At 36.6% G+C, this 20,585-nt stretch overlaps 1 protein-coding gene across 1 annotated transcript in view; it reads left to right on the top strand.

Annotated features, from left to right (window-relative positions):
* Window positions 1-31: 31 nt before the first annotated feature.
* The window catches only part of LOC113037763 (PIN2/TERF1-interacting telomerase inhibitor 1-like), a 28,529-nt gene continuing 7,975 nt past the window's right edge, over window positions 32-20,585 (top strand). The window contains exons 1-6 of the mRNA XM_026195115.1: window positions 32-160; window positions 949-1,058; window positions 1,317-1,409; window positions 1,501-1,582; window positions 1,908-1,991; window positions 7,381-7,475. Coding sequence (XP_026050900.1) covers window positions 142-160; window positions 949-1,058; window positions 1,317-1,409; window positions 1,501-1,582; window positions 1,908-1,991; window positions 7,381-7,475 — 483 coding nt within the window. The 5' untranslated portion in view covers window positions 32-141. The remainder of the gene's footprint in view (window positions 161-948; window positions 1,059-1,316; window positions 1,410-1,500; window positions 1,583-1,907; window positions 1,992-7,380; window positions 7,476-20,585) is intronic.

Here is a 20,585-nt window from a genome sequence, read left to right on the forward strand (position 1 = left end):
AAATAATAGCATATTATATAATAATACTGTAAAGTTTTTGACGCCAGACATGAATACGTTAATTTATACAATACATTAATTTCAACCAGGCACAAATTGGACGACCTGCCTGTTCCTCCACGTGTTCAAGGACCCCTCAAGATGTCTATGCTTGCCGAACGTGAGTTTGCCAGTTAAAATCTATTTTAGGCTAGTCGTATAAGTTTTAAAACATTAGTTGCCATTTTTTTGTAAGATTGTATTATGAATGTGTATTTTATTTGGATGAATATGTTATATTAAAGTCATTCTTGCGTTCCGCCACGTTGTTAAGCATGTTGCTAGCAGACTAGCCATCGTGGCTCTTTAATATAAGATCAAATTTGTGACCCTGGAGCACAAAACCAGTCTTAAATCGCTGGGGTATATTTTTAGCAATAGCCAAAACAACGTTGTATGGGTCAAAATTATCGATTTTTCTTTTATGCCAAAAATCATTACTATAAGTAAAGATCATGTTCCATGAAGATATTTTGAACATTTCCTACCCTAAATATATCAAAACTTAATTTTTGATTATTAATATACATTACTAAGAATTCGTTTGGACAACTTCAAAGGCGGGTTTGTCAGTATTTAGATTGTTTTGCACCCTCAGATTCCAGATTGTCAAATAGTTGTATCTAAAGGCAAGCAAATATTGTCTGATCCTAACAAACCATACATCAATGGAAAGCTTATTCAGCCTTCAGATGATGTATAAATCTCAATTTCCACAAATTGACACTTAAGACTTAAGGTTTTGTGGTTCAGGGACACACATGAGTTTTCAGATTCGTATATTCAAGTTTTGTGATAAAGGTCTCTGATACAAAAGTAACATTAAAGTGTATGTTTTTTTCCCTTTAATTGCAGTGGTTTACTATTTGGAGATTGTAACATAATGTTATTGTTTTGATATTTCATAAGCTCGTCGTAAGCAAAAGTGGTCCGTGGACCCCAGAAACAGCGCATGGAGCAACGATGAGTCCAAATTTGGACAGAAAATGCTGGAACGTATGGGCTGGTCCAAAGGAAAAGTAACCGACTTAACACATTATTTAACAAAATATAAATTTTAGCATTAAAGACCTCACATCTAGAATTTCAGAATGCAATAAGATTAAAATCAGTGGAGATCAGTTTTCCTCTTGTTTCACTAGTGGTGTGTGGTGGATGAAAAATCAGTGAACCGTTTAAAAAAAAAAAAAAAACGTGTCTTGCTTAGTAATGTAGAAGTTATGGTTCTAACTGTATCATTATATTCTTGTGTTTTTCCTGGTTTGTTTGTGTGGCAGGGTCTTGGCAAGAGTGAACAGGGGTCTACAGAACACATCAAGGTTAAAGTCAAGAACAACAGTCTGGGGCTGGGCACTTCAGTAAACAACGAGGTGAGGAACCTCCTGTTTTCTTGGCTTTGAGATTATTTGTTCTGTTTTGTGCTTTTTCAGTCATTGTTGATGGTGTTTTTTGTGTTGTTAGGATAACTGGATTGCTCACCAGGATGATTTTAACCAGCTCCTCGCTGAACTTAATAACTGCCATGGACAGAACAACACTGACAGTAAGCTGAATTTTAAACATGAAGTGCGCAACACCACCCAAATGCAAAAAAGGGTCAATTTAATTACAAGTCTGAGAGCAGTTCATTTGAACCTTTGGATATTTATAATCGCAGCTTTGAAACATTTGATTTCTGCTCAGTGTTCACTAGGTGGTGCTATTGTGATGTTAAAATGACACGAGATGTGATGTGATCTTGTCATGTTGAGAAAAATCTGTTTTCATTTCTCTTATGCTTTAGGAGTGTGTTGCCTTGTGTGTGATAACCTTTCTTTATTTTATAATTTTCCTTATTTGAATTTCTACTGTTTTTGTATTTTTTTCAGACCCCACTCAGGAACAGGGTTTTAGTTTGGAGGAGAAGTCAAAGACGTCCAAGAAAAGGGTCCATTACATGAAATTCACTAAGGGTGAGTCACTCGATGTCACAACGTCTTCCAGATCAGCTATTATATTTCCTGACTTTATTTTGAGAAAACTTTGCTGTAAAACAGTGGTTCTCAACCTTTTTGACTCCAAGGTGCCTCATTGTCCACAACAATATTTATACAGTAGACCCCATGACCTTTCTTTTTTCCCTTTTTTTTTTTTGATGTACTGGACAAGGATTTGGATTTTTATTTAATTTTTTCACAATTTGTAACTGATAATACTGTTAAATTTAGACTTCCTAATATATTTATGATTTTCATGGCAGTGGGAATCCTGGTTTTTCAACGAAGTGAAAAGTTAAAGTATCTTGAATTTTAGTTTTTGTCATATTTTAATGCTTGACTTATCATCTTGATGCACCTTGGAAATTTGCCACAGCCCCCTACTATTAATTAATAATAATAATAATTTGTGTGCTTCTATTCTGCGATTTACCTTTTCACAAAGAAATCACTTGAGTTGCTCTCTGTGTAGTCAGACCTGTCTATTTACGTCTGGTGGTAAAAGGTTGTTTCTTTTCTTTTGTTCAAACAACTTGCATGACGTGTTAATTTGAAAAACATTCACGAAGCCAAGCCAGTTTTTTTTTTTTTTTTTTTTTGTATTATTTTTCAATTTCCTTTATAAATTAAGCCCCCCATCCATCACTTCCTGTGTTCAGCAGCTGAACTTTGTATGCTTTGGCTCATGTAGTAAAAGCTCACGGGTCAGCGCTGCAGTAGATCAGCATGCTCAAACTGTGCGGTCAGCTCAACCAGAAGTACAGAACATCATGAAGCTCCAAGTTTTCTGACTATCATGTTAACCTGAGTTTGATCTGGCACATGAACGATCTCCCTGCATGTTTTGTCACGTACTGTTGACCTCTGCTGAAAGCCTCACATCCTTCCCAACATGGGAAGCACAGCGGCCTGATGTTTGTTGGAGGTCTTTATGAGTGGGAAATTTAATTGCCCTCAGGTTTTGCATTCTTGATGCTTTGACATTTTTAAGGTTGGTATTTCTAGACTCTAATTTTCCATGATGGATGTTTATAGAAAATGTCAGGAATGTTGTGAAAAATTCGTCATCTCTTATCACCTGAGAGGACACTGTTGCATACCGCTCCTAAGCTTGACTTCCTGTTTCCTGTGAGGAGCACGGGTCAGCGCACTTACTTCTCAAAATGGCCTCAATCAGCACCTGATGAGTCCCACAGATAGCACCGCATCCAAAACAATGTTAACGTTGTTGTTGTCTCTGTGTTCTTTTAATAGCTTTTTTCTAAATATAATAAGGAAGACCTTCGTCTTAGTGGATGTGTCTCAGGTCTCTTGAGACGGACACAACCTCATCACGACCCCCTGTGGTAATTGGGCCACCTCACTAACCTCATGTCCGTGACCTCAGCTCAACTCTGATTGGTTATGGCTGCCCTTTGCCTCCATAAGTCACATTTTGTGCCTTCCTGAGGTGAAAAAGCACCACTCATGCTCATTAGTAAAAGACTTCACATTCTAAAACCTTAAGCATTTATAGCTTAACAGTAAAAGGTATTCATACTTTATTGGATGCGATTCCACCGAAATCCTCTTTGATTATGGTTTATGACAAATTAATTATTGGATATAGAATGTGTACTTGTAATTTGATCTATAACATTGTGTACGAGGTTTGTTGCTGTGTCTGAAAGTGGAACTAAGGTGTCTTTGAAAACGTGACACTGGTTGGGTTTGTAGTTAGTTGTCATGGCTGTTGGCTGGTTGTGTCATAGCGTCGGGGTTCTGTCCATCTCCCCTGTGGAGGCTTTGTTGTTTGGATCACCTTTTGCTGATATTGGTTGCTCTGTAACCCATAGAAGGCTTCACCTTTTGTACGTTTCCTGAGTCCGCCTCATCAAAGCTGTTGCTAGGTTAAGGCCTTTAATTGACTAAACAGATGAACTAGTAATATCTATTGCTTAAAAGCGTGCTACTCATTTTAAAGTAAATGTAAATACTTCAGTATGGAGACCAATAAACTCTTTTATATACTAGTGTACTATCATCCTAACGTGTTTAGATGATTGAAATGGGTTTTAAAAACTATATTATGCTTCAAACACTACTGTTAAAAGGTTTGGGCCTCAGTATTTAAATGTTTTTAAAAGAAGCTTCTTATACTTACAATAGACTGCATATATAAGAACAAAATACAGTAAAAAAATATATATATATATATTTCCAAATGTAAAATATTATTTTTAAGTGTAATTTATTTCTGTGATTGAAAAGCAGAATGTTCAACATTCTCTACATTCATTATCATTTTGATATGTTGTTTTGAAGCATTTCTTCATATTTTATTATTCTAATTATTGATATTGTAAATGGTTGTCCTGCTTAATGTTTTTTTGGTAATGTTGATCTTTTTATTTTTAGGATGCTCTAATTGATTGAAAGTTTAAAAGAACAGCCTTTATCTTTGTATATTTTATTTAGTCACTTTTGAACAAATTAATGCATCCTTGCTAAACAAGTATTCTCTTTTTCGTTTTTCAAATAAAATAATTCTGTCCCCACATTTTTTTATTTTATTTGTAAGAATCTTTTTTTCAGAACAAAAAAAATTATAATTTAAATTGTAATTTTATTGTCTTTTTCATATATTTTTGTATTTATTATGTATAACTTATTATATATACATTATTTGTTGTTTTAATATGACATATTCCCTTTATCTAAGCAATGGTCTGTTATTTTGTAGAAAATTAAAATAAAGTATTGTTTTTGTTTTTTAAACGCCAAATAATTTTTATATTTTTATTTAATTCAGATGATCTTTATTCTAAAAACAGCAATAAAGTGAGTAGTTGTCAAAACGTTTGACTACTAACAACCTAAATGTGGTGTACAGAGGCCTCTTGGTGTTGAGTATCCTCTTGTTTCTGATTGTCTTTTGTCAGGTATAAAGGTGGTGTGACTTCATATATTTCTCTCAATCTCATTAAGATGTTTTGGGCTGGAGTTTTAAAGATTGATGAGTTTCAGAACAGGAGAAAGGCACCAGCGTCTCCCGCGCCCAGCTCAGACATGAGCAGTGTAAACCAGTAACCCAGATTTAATTGGCTGCACATTTATCAACTGATCCAGAATTTCTTGATGTGAGTTGAACCTCAAGCACTTCATCATCTGAGGGACTGAGTGGGTCAAGCTGTTACACAGATGAACCGAACAATTTTGGACCCCCTTTATTAATTATTGACCTGATTTCGCTTCAGAAACCAACCATCCCATATAATATTTTCATCATTATAGTTCCTGCTCGGCCAGTTAAAAGAACACCCCTTCATCTTTTTTTGTCATATTCTCTTCTTGTTCCAGAAAATCCTTTTTCCTTGTTTACAGCTTACAGGTTAGAATTTATCCAGGTGTCTTATGAGGCAGTCAATTAGTATTTCGCTTGTCAGATTAGCAAGTCGATCTGAAAAAGCCTCTGTGATTGCTAATCTGGTTTGGCCAGAGTTCTGTCACATTTGTTGCCATCTCAACGGTGATCTTGCTTCCAGCAGGATTTCATAACCTTGTCCTTGTGTGCACCAGTAGACTGTACTGCCACTCTTCTGTGGTTTGGGTTTTCAGACACTTTTTAAGAGTTTGTTTTTGGTGAAAGGAATAGTTTACCGCAAAATTGTTTTGCTTTGAAGAATATCCGAGCTATATTTTCAATATAATGAGAGTAATTGAGGACTAGTCCTGACAAGCTTCAGAAATGCTGAAAACATTTACGGAAAATGTCTGAATCCCAATGTTTTTTTGTTTTTTTTTTAAAGAAGAATCAGTTGATGTAGTTCACAAAACTGATCTGCATGATTATGAATTGGACTGGTCTAGCTCTTGCATTTAACTCACTGATTCAGTCACAGTGATTAATAGCTGACTGTATGGAAAGACTTTCAGTGACTTAAAGGAGTCATGACATGGATTTTTTATTTTTATTTTAATATATTCCTTAAGATTTACTTTTTTTTTTTTTTTTTTTTTACCCTCATTCTTACCCTTTCTCTAAAATGACCTGTTTTAAAGGGTGGGCCATTTAATGGTTTTCAGGGACCAACCACTGTTATGATTGGCTAACCTTATAGCATAAGAAAAAATATCTAGGCCCACTCGCATGGTTCCATCATTGATTTCTATTTGCTTAGGATGCGACGTGACACTAGCATTCTCCGTAATCAAGAGTCAGTGTTTAGATCCAGAACAGATCATTTTTTAAGCTTGATTAAAGAAATGCTGTTTATAATGAGGAGGATTTTTAAAACTATGAAACTTGCAGGATGTGTTATTGGTACAAATACCTGTCATTTGCCAAAAATAGATTTCTCATGTCTTCTTAAAATTTCAGTGTGGTTTTGGACACACAGCTGTCATTTGACTTTTGAATAGAACGCTTGAGCCCTACAGACAGGTTTTCATATTTTTGAAGTGTAAAACCCTCAGTCCCCATTCCATTGTTATATGGAAAAAGCAAAAGCGATCAGAACATGACTCAAAATGTTCAATCTTAGTTGTGTTAAACCTCTGATGGTTTCCAGTGGCATTTGTAGTAGTGCCCAAAACTAACCTTTTGTTAGTTGATAAATCTCTTTTCCAAAAGTAAAAAGGTCATTTTGGGGCTCAACTTGTTGTCCACTGTGTTCAATGTTCGGCCTGGCCTTTTGTTTAGGCTGCTTACAGGATACCTTGGTTACTTGAAGGCAAGGTCTCCCCTTTGAAAGCCATGCTGAAAAAGACCCTAGAGCAATAAATAAGCAAGTGTTATCAGGAGCTGCTTGGAGGAAGAGGATGCAGCTGTACGAACAGGACTCGCGGCTGAGACGGGCGCCCATGCACTCCTGGAGCCTTTGAGCTGCTTGAAAACGGGAGGTTTGAGGTGGGGCCGGCCCTGCACCGTTTGTTTTTCCTCAGCCGTTTCATCCCCTGCGACCACGCAACGTGCCCTCTTTTACCTCTTAACCTTTCCTCTCGGCAGGAGTTCAAAACCGTCAAGTGACCCTTGTCCATTTAAATCAATAGTTTACACAGTTGAACACCACTAGAAAAATATATCCATTTGTCAACAGGTTGCGACCGGAAACGTTTCCTTTTCATCTCCCCAGACATTTGTGAAGTGCATAATAAACACTGTTCTCTTTTTAAATCGACAAGGAACTGACAGTAACATCTTTTAAAGATGTATTTAGTAGCGCACGTTAGCTGGACAGGTTTGGCAGAAGCATCTGCAGGTTGAATAGAGCCCTGCCGCCCTCATATTAAAGCAGAACGCGAAATCTTTACACAAATGTCCTATTGTGTGGAATAATGTCAAAGATCTCTAAAAAGTCTCCTTGTTTTTAACCTTTTCTCACAGGAAAGGACCTGTCCAGTCGCAGCGAAACAGACCTAGCTTGTATTTTTGGGAAGCGATCGAAACGAGAGACAAGACATCAAGATGAGCTAAGCGGTGTAAGTTTACAACACATCCTTTTTTTTTATTATTTTTTTTTTTTATTTGCTACAATAATATTCCAGGTTCAAGTTTATATATTAATGTTGATTATCGAAAAATATTTCCATTTGTCCCTCCTTTTTTAGTTAAACAAATAGAAAACTATATGCGGCACCATGTAAACTTAGAATTGTTTTTTTGGTTTTTTTTTTTTTGCTTTTTTTATGTTTGTAATCCTTTCCTATCAAAATGCTTGCTACGAATGCGAAAACACAGAAATTCAAACCTGGTCTGAATTTTTTTTTTTTTATGATGATGATGGACGAAAGTTTCAGAGGCAGTGTTTAAACATGATTGACACAACTTGAGGTCATTTTTATTTTCTAATGTGAGAACATTTGGGATGAGAATTTTGGACTTGGTGTGACCTTTGTTGTTGTTTTTGTGGCAAAATTCTGCAATTTTAATAGGAATCCCCTCAGTCCAGTATATATGTTCTATGAAGGTGAAATATTTCCCTTTGCAGATTTCACAATTTTCACTGATTTTCCACATTAACAAACCATATTAAACATCCTTAGTTTGAAAGTGACTTCTGTTTTATCTCTTGCCAAACGTTTGAAAACTGTGGATGTTACTGTAAATGTGTGGTAACCAACATAACCAAGACACAAATGTTGGTTAAAGGCTTAGTTTACCAAAAAATTTTAATTCTGTCACTAATTACTCACCCACATGTCATTCCAAACCTGTAAGACTTTCGTTCATCTTCTGAACACAAATTAAGATATTTTTAATGAAATCAGAGCGCTTTCTGATTAGGGGTGCATGATTAATCGAACATGATTAATTGCAATTGTTATGCACATTTAGTCAGTAAAGCCAGTTCTGTGATTAGAAGTAAATATCCATCAACTGCTTTTAGGTGGAGCAGCATTTACTAGACAGAGCCATAGTTCTCTGACAAGCTATGCAAAATCGCGTTCAAAATCAAAGACGATATAATTGTAGGATTATGAAATCGTTTGCGATAATGGAAGCTTCTCAGTGAACTACATCTCTGTGTATTAAAATGCTGCTATCTGAGAGCATGTGAAAATACCAACTTTTAATAACATGTTTTAAATCCAAATTCACTTCATAACGTCAGTCAAGTGTTTGAAACAAATCCTTCTGTGAGATGATGTGGCTTCTTAAACAGGATAATTAAGGCACACAATATTTCATAGCAGTCTAAGCAGTGATAATGGCTATGTTGATTAGCATTTAGTTTTAGAAGTACTTTATGATGATGATAAATTATAATTATAAGAACTCTGATAAACCATATATTGCCGTAGTCTTGTGTTTCATAAGTCACATTAAAAGTTAAATCTTCTGTTTATTCTGCTGCAGCGTCAGGGCATATCTGGAGTTTCAGCACGAGAGTGCTCTCTGGCCTTTGGATGTAGATTTACCGCTGATCACAGCAATGTTGTTTTCGTCAACGATGACGATAACAAAATGATTTCGTCGACGCACCTTTTTTAATGACGATAACGCGATGATGACTAGCAAAAAATGGCTCTAATGTGACTAAAACATGACGAGAAGTTTTCGAGTTTACGTTGACGAGACGGAACGAAAATGATTATAAGTCTGATGTTCACAATGCATATCATTTCTGCCTATTTTGGAGAAGCACCCGGCTGCAGCCTGCAGATCGAGACGGGGCTGCACCTGGGACGGGGCTGCACGTACTTTTAAATGCGCACTTGAGCAGCGCAGCACACTGTGACTCCATGTTGCTTTGAGCACATCATTCTGCACCCGCGATGTGCATACGTGCTTTGTGCGCTCTGTTTTGAAGCGTTTCATATTATCATGGGTTTGAGCACTGAAAGATTATTAAAAGCCTATATTTTTACACCTAGCATACACAATACATTTAAAATTGGCATAATTTAATTGTATATTTTTTGTGTGTAGTGAAGGCTATATAAATACATACACTTCTTAGCTCTTGACATTCATATATAAATATAAAATTGTGATATTTGCTGCCGGGTGAGGGCTTCGATAACGCTCTCTTTTTTTGACCATACATGTATTTGCATCGCTGAATGTTTGTGTCACTTTTATTAGACAGGGTTGTATGTAGGGATGCACGATAATATCGGCACAATATCGGTATCGGCCGATAAAAGCTTAAAATGACCATTATCGGTATCGGCCGATATGAATATTTCTGCCGATGAGCCAAACCGATATTGTCCAATAATTGTCCAATAATTGACCTGTTTTTCAGATGTGAATGTCTGTCTACATTTGTAAAATAATAAATTTATGGTAGAATCAGTACAGAAGAGATACATGGATTTCTCTTCAGTAAAATTAAAGTTTAAATATATCAGTATATATTTGTATATATATCGATATCGGTATCGGCATCGGACAAAATTATTTTGAAAATATCGGCATATCGAATATCGGCCAAAATCCAATATCGTGCATCCCTAGTTGTATGATGTTTGTGTTTACAAATAATATGCATCTTGTTGTTGCACTGGCAGACAAATTGAAGCACAAGTTGTAGAGCATAAGTATGTGTTCCTCAATAGCTTATATTTTGGGCACGTTGTTCATTTGCACTTTAGCAATTTCTCAAATAAAGCCACAATTGCCAAAGTAAGAATGTTTTTATTCCTGGCTTTTTTGTTTTTTTTACTAAAATTGACTAAAACTTGACTAAAACCTTTTGGCGTTTTCGTAGACTAAAAATTGACTAAAACTATCAAGTTTATAACTAAAAAGCGTTTTCGTCCAAAAGACTAAGACTAAAACTAAACGGGCTGCCAAAAACAACACTGGATCACAGAACTATGCTTCACTGAAAGATGCACATGTCAATTGCAGCTTCTAGCTAATCACAACTTATTGCCTTTGCAATTTAATTTCGATGAATTGTGCAGCCCTGTTTCTGACCCTGCATAGACCCTTCATTCATTAAACTGAAATTTTATGAACTAAGGTCTTACAGCTTTGGAATGACATGAGAGTGAGTAATTAAGGACCAAATTTTAATTCTTTGGGGTGAACTAACCCTTGAACCCTAGTGTTACTTTAAGATCTGAAATGAGCCTTTCCTCTATGTTGAGTGGACATTTGAAGTGCTGCGTAATATTGAGATGTAGCAGAGCAGTTGCAGCAGATTGCTTTATCACCTTGCAGTCCAGCCCACCTGTAAGCACCGCTGACCTCTGCTTTCACGTGACCCGCTCACAGCAAGTTTCAGGCTGATAATGAGCCGTGTCATAGCATGCAGTCTGACTCCACACACGAGTCACTGTAGGCAGGGATCCCACTTAAATCCCCTTAACGGATTTACACCCTCTCTCTCCTCTTTCACCCCTAGTCCTGTCAGCCACCTCTGTGGTCAAATCAGTGTATTTCTGATGATGTGCTAGTGGGCACGATCAAACCGCATTTCCCCATCAACTCCCAAGTACAGGAGGCTGTGATAGAAGTAAAAAACAGAATTACTGATGATCCCTTTAAACCCTGGAAACTTGGTTTGGAGAAGTTGGTTTGATGGGATTATTTAGTGGAGTTTTTGGCTTACACGGCTAGTTTGGATTCAGTTTGATGGCGGCTCTGCCAGCCCATGTCGTCTGTATTTTCTTTGCAAGTCCACCTTGAATTTGGCATTGTAATTTATTTCTACATCTATTTTTTGTGAGCAGACTTATCTTTTGCTTATTTTTTTGTTGAAATGTAAATACTATACTGCCGTTTTGGGGTTTTGTTCTTAGTGTGATTTGTATTTCCATAAGGAAATAACCAGTGCTTTGCGAGGCAGCAGAAGAATAGATTTAGGTAAGCTTAGGTTTTAAGCTTTGGCTTGTAAATGAAATGCCACATCAGAGCTGCTTTGCTGTTGTCATGACACTCGGCACGTGCCTCGTTTTTTTGGCTGCTGTGCAAAGACGGTGTTGTGTTATAAGTTGATTCTTCTCATACAGCATATAAATGGCTGGCTATTTTGGTATTTTCTCAAATTGAGTGTGTGGAAAAAATGAAAGAAGACCAGTTTGTGTGTCCATTTTCAATGGCATATATTCTAACAATATCAATAGGGGATTATCAGTCAGCATTTAATGTAAAATGTCTTTAATTTACAAAATAAAAAATAGATGGCAAAAAAAAAAGTTATTCCTTACAGGAAGTTCAAATAAGTTCAAATAAAGTTTTTAGAGATCTAGTTGCTAATGTTCCAGTGTACGTGGAATTATTCAACGATGAGCGGAGCATGTTTGCTGCATGCTTATAGGATGTTTTATCAACTGATTAGATAATATAGGGATTGCTGAACTAATCATGTCTGCATTTTTACATATCTGCATTTTTCTACATTCCTCATTCTTAACTTTCTATTCATTAAAAAGAATCGTGAAAAATAAAAAACGTTTCCACAAAAATGGACAATTAAATGTTTTCAGCATTGATAATAATGTTAATAAATGATACAAAACTGTTTCTCAAGCACAAAATCAGCATATTTGTTTAGACATTATTATAAGTTATTAAATTAGTTGATTTTACATATTGTTTATTATTAACATTGTATATATTTTTTAACAGTCGCAGTATGTGCATGTTGACACACATCATAAAGTTTGTCACACAAATCTGTTTAATTTTCTTATTTTTCTCTCGGTTGGTAGTGGTTTATGAAATAGGCCTACATCTAATGTATGTGGTCTAAAGCCCCCTAAACTGCCTCTTTACTGAGAAAGCAACACAATAGGAGCAGCTCATGCTTTTCCTAAATTTGGAAGTGTGCTATATATTTATTTTTTTCTTCAGCTAATCGTTTTGTTGCAGTGTGTTATTGTCTTGCTCTGAAGGGACTTCATTGACCGGATTGAAAACCAATCTGAACAGGCTCACAATGGTATCCCAGGAGGCCGTGTGGCGAAGGGCTGGTGGCGAGGGGCAGTTAGGCCTGCATAGGAAGCCAATGAGGGGGCGTTGTTTATGTGTGCATTGTGTGCTTGTGCAGCGATATGGCCAGTGGAAGATTTTTTCCTCAGTGCATGCTGTAGACGCATCCTGGGTTCTCGATGGGACAACATGTAGAGCTGATGCTTTAATTGCTTAAGTCTGAGCAAGGAGGGCAATTATCAACCTGTTCCATAGAGTTTTTGTGACCAGACTTGTATCATCAGTGTCACTTTCGGGTTTTTAGTGCATTGCTCAGTTAGTGTTCCTGCAAAGTGCTGATCTCACTGCTGCTGTGTCTTGGCCGCCCTCACTCCCACCTCTTGCACCAGGGGTTTTCCTTCTTTCCCTCAGAGCTTCCTGCCAGTCCCTTATCTCTTGTCACAGTGTTCTCGGACTCTGACACACACACACACACACACACACACACACACACACATGCATGCACATGGGAGGCCGTTCCAAGTCACCGCTGATCTCATTACCTTGATTTAAGAATCTGTTATGGAGCTGTGTATATTTTGTTGGCATAGTAGTAGTGCTCTTTTTTTTGTTTGTTTTAAGTTACACATTTTCTTTGTTCACTGTGGTCCTGATTTGAATAAGGCACGTCTTAATTTGTTTCATAATTAATGATGATGGAAAAGTCATATCTCCTGAGAAAGTTCAACAAAAATGGAAAGTGACTAAATTGCTTCTCCATCTTTCTGTGTCAAAATCCAGTTGCCGCCTTTTTACCTGCATAAACACATGCTGAGTTTGAAATATTGTGATGGACAATAGTGGAACACAGTGGGTGTCAACCCATTTGATTAAAGGCCCTCTATCCTCAAAGACAAGATATTTCTGGTCCATCTGTTGTAATAGCTGCTCAATAATTTTTTTTTAATTTTTATTAACCGAAAGTAGGAATAATAGGAATAATATTGAATATTGAAATTAGATGGTTAAGATAACTTTGACTTTGATGACTTTGATGACTTTGTAGCTGTTTTATTTATTACACCTAGCAATTTCACAGCAGTTTCTGCCTAATAAAATGAGTTTAGAGCTTGACATAACAAAAATATATTAATTGCAGATATGTTCAGTATTTTATTAATTTCCTTGACTTTTCCATACCTTTAAAATTCCGACATAGACTTAGATCGTAGTTCATAAATAAAAATTACAGTTGAGGTCACAAATAAAATAAGAGCTACAGTGCCAGTTTGCTTCTTAATTTTTGGCTGTTTTAGCTTATTTTCAAACTTTTGTCTGATTTTAAATTCATGCAGCAGGATGTTTGCAGAGGCCCCCTAGTGGGCCCCGGTCCCCGGGTTGAGAACCATTGCCATCCAGCATGTTGGAGAGACGGCATTGACCGCTGTCTGGGGGCCGTGCTGCTATCCATCACTGCCTTCTGCTCTGAACGATGTGGGAAAATCTCAAAGGCAGGGAGAATGGTGTTCATGACTAGCGCTTTTGGAATTACAATGTTTTTTTTTTGTGCCTTTCTCACAACCGTCCTCTTCACTCGATCACTTTTATTATTATTATTTTTTTGTATTTCTAGCTTTCAGTATTTATTCCTTATGTCTTATTATTTTACCTCCCCCCCCCATCTCTTTCTGTCTCGTTGGCTCGTTCTCTTCTCGGGGGCCTTAGTTAGGCTGTAGGCTAGTGTGTACAGAGTCATGAGGAGTGGGTGTGATTTATCTCCCTCGGCCCCTCTGTAGCCCCCTCCACTCCGGCAGGCCCAAAGGAAAGAGCCGAGTTTGCTTGAACGTGGCTCGGTTTGCGAGGCCCCAGCATTAGCTGAAATAAACCCTCCTGCTGCTGGTGAAAAATGTCTTGTGATTGGCTAATTAATCAGTCAAAAGGGGAGCGTCGCGGCCTGTGACTTGAGGGACCCAAGCAGGCGACCGCTGAGGGCCCGCTGATAAATGGACTCCCTCCTGCTTCATACATCAGTGAAACTTAGTCATTTTTTACCACTGCTCTTTGCGTCAATGGTGGATCGCTAAGGCCTACACTTATGTTTCGCGTGAAACTCCATCTGTGTGTGTGGAATACGTTTCAGACAATCGTCAGATTTGGGCTGCACTTTAAATTGCTCAGTAAATATTGTCTATTCAACATAATCTGCACATCTGAGTTTTAGGTTTAAAATTGTTGTCCAAGATTTTTCATTTTAAAGCAGCAAACAATAGAGTCTGAAAATTGCATTGATAAATTTGATATTTGTTTTGATTATAATTTGAATAAGTTTTGTATAATTTTGTATAGTTTTTATTTTTTATTTATTTTTTATTATGCTCATTATTGCCTTTGCCATTTATTTGGGCTTAAAGAGATCCATTGATACCTGTTGCTGGAAATCCTTTGCCCTAAAAACAAATTTTAAAATAAACACAACTATTCAAGTATGGAGGTAAAAATATATAAATGTAAAGGTAAAAATAAATATAAAGATAAAATCTATCTAATCTAAAGAGACCATAAGGACATTTATGAGGTTTATATAACATACAATGTTAGATTTCCATTTCAAATACATTCTGGTGTTTTGAACTTTCTGTTTATCAAAGAATCCAGAATTTAAATTGTATCATGGTTTCCACAAAAATATTAAGCCTCTTTTTTTCTTTTTTCTTTTTTAAGCAAACAGCAACATTTTTCAACATGAATAATAATAATAATTTTAAGCACCAAATCATAATATTAGTTATTTCTGAAGGATCTTGTGACATTGAAGAATGAAGTAATGATGCTGAAAATTCAGCAATTTGTAATCACAGGAATAAATTAGTTTGTAATAAAATGTCAATAAATTTTTACTGTTTTAACTGTATTTTTAATTAAATGCAGGCTTGGTGAGCATAACAGACTAATTTCAATAAAAAAAATCTGTTATTGCAAGTGAGAAAACTAATTGTACCTGAACAGTTAACTTTTTTTTTTTTTTGAAGTAGAGATGTATGTTTTATTATTATTATTATTATTTATTATTATTATTATTATTATTATTATTATTATTATTTATTATTTAAGCTTAAACAATTTGAGCTTTTTTTTTCAGCAGAGAAAAATATTCTGTATATATTTAAACTACACTCTCCCTACGTAAATGTAAAAATAAATGTACGTACATAGTCTACATATACAGTGTGCATATATATATATATATATATATATATATATAAAGTATGAATTGGGTTTTCTTCTTTTAAGTATGTGCTGAGACAGTTCATGTCTGGAGTTGTCTCCATGGTTCTGGTCAGGCATCTCCTCTCGCTGTGTTTCCAGGGGTTGGCGTGACCCTCTGTGGTCTCTCCCACTCCCACGCCAGCTCCAAAACAAAGCCCTCAGACTGGAGGGTGGTACCTGTAGCTGTTCTGAATCAGCCCACGCCCGTCCTCATGAAGGATCTGCGGCCAGTTGACTCACCCGTTCCCCTGATGCCGCCGCTTCACCAAATGAGGAGAAGAGGCTGCACCGTTTGGCAGATGAAGTAGTAAAGGGGCGAGAGGCAGCGGTGTCATTGGCCGCATGGGCGTCTGCTGGTGGGCGGAGTCGAATACTGAAATGCTGCTGAGGATGCAAAAGTTGAGCTCCAAATATGCCAGCAGGCTGACGTGGAGCTTCGTCCTCATTTAACATGTTATACAAATATAGAGATAAAACTCCACCATCTTATCTTATCTTCAGGCTTTTAAACTTTTTGTAATTTTACAGTTTTGGGTTTAGTAAGGTTTTTTTTTTTTTTCTTATGCTCACCAAGGCTGCAGTTATTTTAGAACGTACATAAAATCTAGTACTACTGTAAAATGTAATTGCAATTAAAAATATAAATTTCTAATTCTATTTTCATTCTCTATTGTAATATATTTTATGCAATTATGAAGCTGAATTTTCAGCATCATTGCTCCAGTCATCAGTATCACATGATCCTTCAGAAAATCATTCTAATATGCTGATTTGCTGCTCAAGAAACATTTCTTATGCTTAATATTTTTATGGAAACCAGGTTTTTTTGGTCTTTGCTGTCACTTTTGATCAATTTAATGCATGGTTGCTAAATAAAAGTATCAATTTATTTCAGAAATTGTAGTGATTGTTGGAGCCATGACTTGGTGATTAGCATTGTGTTTTGGTGCGTTTGTGGGTGGTGCAATATCAAATCTGGCTCGCAACATTTCCAGATTTCATTTTTCTATCCCTTTCATTTCCTGTACTAAAAGGCTACAAAACTTTAATCATTAAAATGAGAAGTTACTTTAAGTATAAAACCTTTTTTTTCCCCCACATGCCTGGATCAGCCCATGGCGTATTATCACTAGAGGATAAGTGCTCATTTAGGAGCAGACAGCAGTGCGCACTGGCACGTTGTAACCATGTGCTCCATTGTGTTTAACTTCTCAACTAATGCAGTAACCGACGCCTGTGCGCCAGTGTTCAAAGGCATGTTTGTTTTCGAGCGGGAGAGCCCTAATATGTTCTCAGATAACATCTAATTGCCTCAAACAAAAGCACGGCCTCCCTTACGCTGTTGACAGGGACACAGAATAATGAAGAAACAGACTGAGATGACTGCTTGCTACTTACCCTCCGGCAGCTGGCTTTACGCCCATGCCAACCCACTGACACGTACAAATTAATGTGAAAATAAAAACGGCAATAACTAAAAAGGGTAACTGAAATGGCCAACATCTGCAGTCATTGTTGGCCCAGGGAGGGCTGCCCTGGCATGATGATTACGGTACGAACAGAGGAAGCTATTCGCCTGATGCTCATGAGAGCCACCACCGCTGCTGAATTCGTGGGCCTCGGCTTGCATTTAATCACCGCCAGTTTAATCTAATAAATCACCGCAGGGCAGAGAATAAATGGTGTGTCCTCTGTCTTGGGGCTGACACATCAGCTCCTTGGAGGGCATGGAAAGGCAAGCACTTTACAATGTAAAGCAAGCAGAGTTTAGTGATGATGCCCTATGCAGCGCATTGTCGCCATTTGTTACTCATGATAGGTAATGAAGTCTGAGGTTGGTGGAGAGGTCTGCATCACGCCAGCTTACTGTTTCCATTAGCTGGAGGTCTTTATTCAAATACCTCTTCATCACTTACACCTTCATTTGACCCGTTTCATTCATTCTTTTTTCTTTTTTTTTATTTGGTTGCATTGTTTTAATTATTAATATTGATCATGTAATTAAATATATTACATAATAATAATAATTATTATAATTCAAATATACACTAAAGAAATTATTTTAGGTTGCATGGTGTTAAATTAGTACAACATTTAAAAAAAAATATATTTTAATTTATGAATTATTAATTTATTATAAATTATATAGTGTATAATTTTATTTTACAAATTTAACAAACCATGCAAGCTACAAGAATGTCTTTTGTGTGTCAGTTACTACTACTACTATTATTATTATTATTATTATTAATAATAATATAATAATAATAATAATAATAATAAAATGCGTAAAAAATGTAATTGTTGTTTTGTTTTAACATTTTTACATACGCATCCTAAAAATAGAATTTGGTGCTTTATTATTATTATTATTATTATTATTATTATTAATAATAATAATAATAGTAATAATTTTAATTACATTGTAATTGTTTTAATACCATTTTAAACTTGCACAATGCATACAGAAAGTGGATTGATGTAGATTATTAATAATAATAACAACAAAATAATATGCGGCTGTGCTTGTTTGTTTCCATATCTGTGTAACTTTTGATCCACTGCTATGAAGCCATTTTTTTGCAACATTCGAATGCATCCTTTATTTTTGTTTGATTGAAGTAGTCTAAAGTTTTGAGTACATGATTTACATGGTGTCTTTATTGCTAAGAGCATAATGCTTAATGTACATTTAAAGTACCTGAGAAACATGAATCAAAGGATGGCTTGTAATTGGACTGTTTGCTTTGTTTCACTTCGTTACATTACGTTCATGTAATGTATTATATCATGATAAATGTTAAAGTGCTCATTAAAGCATGCAAAGCTCTGTATTGCATGGGTGCCACCTGTTTTGCTGTCCGCCCACGTGAATGGTATGAAGGATGGTGCGGCGGGTCCTTTCTCCTCATCAGGGAGGGACAGCTGGGTAATCTGGGTCCCGATCCATAAGCCCAGGCCACCACCAAAATTTATAATAGTGGCAGGACAATGAGAACACACTCGCACAATCAGTCCTCTTCCCAATATCTTCTCAATATTATCCATCGGCCTGTGAGTGTAATGGGCCGGGATCTATTTTGTTTAGAATATAGTTTAACTTTTAACCCTCAAAGGAGTAAATTATCTTCAAATGCTTCCGTCCTCAAAAATTGGGATAAGAAGAGAAAAACACAGTGTTGATGTATCAAATAATTTTTTTTCCCCCGAATGAAAAGTGATTGATCATACCAGTCCAGCTTTTACGCTGCCCTTATCTATAATTGATGACCTCCATGATCTAAATAATTTATTTTATTTAGTCAGGAACCATTTTGTTAGTTTAAGAGTTTTTTTTTTTATCCTTTAAAAATGATGAGTTAGCGTAACAATTTTTTCATAAAGTCGAGTTTAGTTTGCAAGATACAATCAAAGCAAGAGAGACCAATACAAACTCTTAACACAGTGTATTTTTCTTAAATATATTTTTTAAACTTTTTTTTTATATATTAAAATATATTATATATTATATGTATAAAGTGCTTAGTAGTAGTAAGTACAGTATAAGATCGCTATACTTGAAATAATCATAATGTTATGTATATTATTGCCCTAAATTGCAGTCTTTAATCTCTGGAAATGTTCTACAGTTGATGATGCCCTGAGAGCATCAGACATTATTTTTTTTTTTTTATGGTTTAAAAAGTTATTTTTTCTTTTTCGTTTAAATTTAAATACAAATTAGCAAAACAGGGATCATGATTGGAGAACAATGAGATTCAAAATGATCATTTTGATAAGTCTGACGTGGAGCTTCATCCTCATGATAAGTCTGATTTGAGAGACACCAAAGCACACTTTTTTATTTATATATAAAAAAATATTTTTCAAGATTATAATTTTTTTTAAAAGATTTTAGCACAGTACTAACAAATTCTGAACTTACCTGTACCTTGCTTGTTCTGCATGCCCGCTGTATTAATGTATTTATACATTTATTTTTGAAGGTTTAACGTCCTCAGCTGGGATTATTGTAAAAGTATTCCAAAATATTGGTACTAGAAATAATCTTAACTTTATATATAGCACAGTGTTATTGTACCATATTGCAGTCTTTAATCCCTGGACACTAGAAGTTCTCATTGCTGACGCAGCATTTTGCAGTGCTAAACTAGCGTAGTCAGAGCGCCGTGTCTCTATGCAGGAAGGAATATTACTTTCGCACCATAAATTAGGGACTCTCTGACATAGCACAGAGTGGGACAAATTAGTTGCAGTTTTCAGCAGCAAAATCAAGAGTGTTGTCACGATTTGGGCAACGTTTTTTTCCCCCACTGTCCCTGGCTGCTTCAGACTGTCTGCTGCAATGTGTTGACGTCAGCGGCGATGTCTTGTTCTTCAGTTTCCACACCGTGGCCTTTTGAATGTCCCGACACCCCCCTCCAAGTCCAGCCCTGCTGCCGCGCCACCCCCACCCCTCCAGCCGCCCATGCCTGGGGAGAGCGGAGCAGGAAAGAGCCCATAGCTCCTGCTGCAAGGGCCTTATCTGAGCACTGCACACAGTTCAGGGAACGCATCCTCTTCCTGGGGCCTCCCATCTGCCAGGAGCAGAGAAAGAACGAGGGGAATGTGGAGGCAGAAGAAGCCAGAGAGCGTCTGAAAACATTCAGGGGCAGTTTTTGATGTGTTTACACCCTCATTAGGACGTCCAAGCACAGTCATGAAACCTGGACTTGCGTTATCTCCGTGTCAGTCTTCCTGCTCGCTTGTTTGTTTGTGTGCGCGGGCACGTATATGTGCTTGCCTGTGTGTGGTATAACCCAATCTGTGCTCAGCACTGTTGAGGGAATGCTACCAGCAGCACTTCTCTCGGCACATTAGAGAGATAAGCCTAATGGAGGTCCCCAGGCGGTGAGACGTCGCACCACACACACACAAACACACTATCACCACCTCTCTGATGAAGAGGATTTCCCCAC

This window comes from Carassius auratus, chromosome 20 (genome assembly GCF_003368295.1).
Source record: "Carassius auratus strain Wakin chromosome 20, ASM336829v1, whole genome shotgun sequence".
NCBI classification, from domain to species: Eukaryota; Metazoa; Chordata; class Actinopteri; order Cypriniformes; family Cyprinidae; genus Carassius; species Carassius auratus.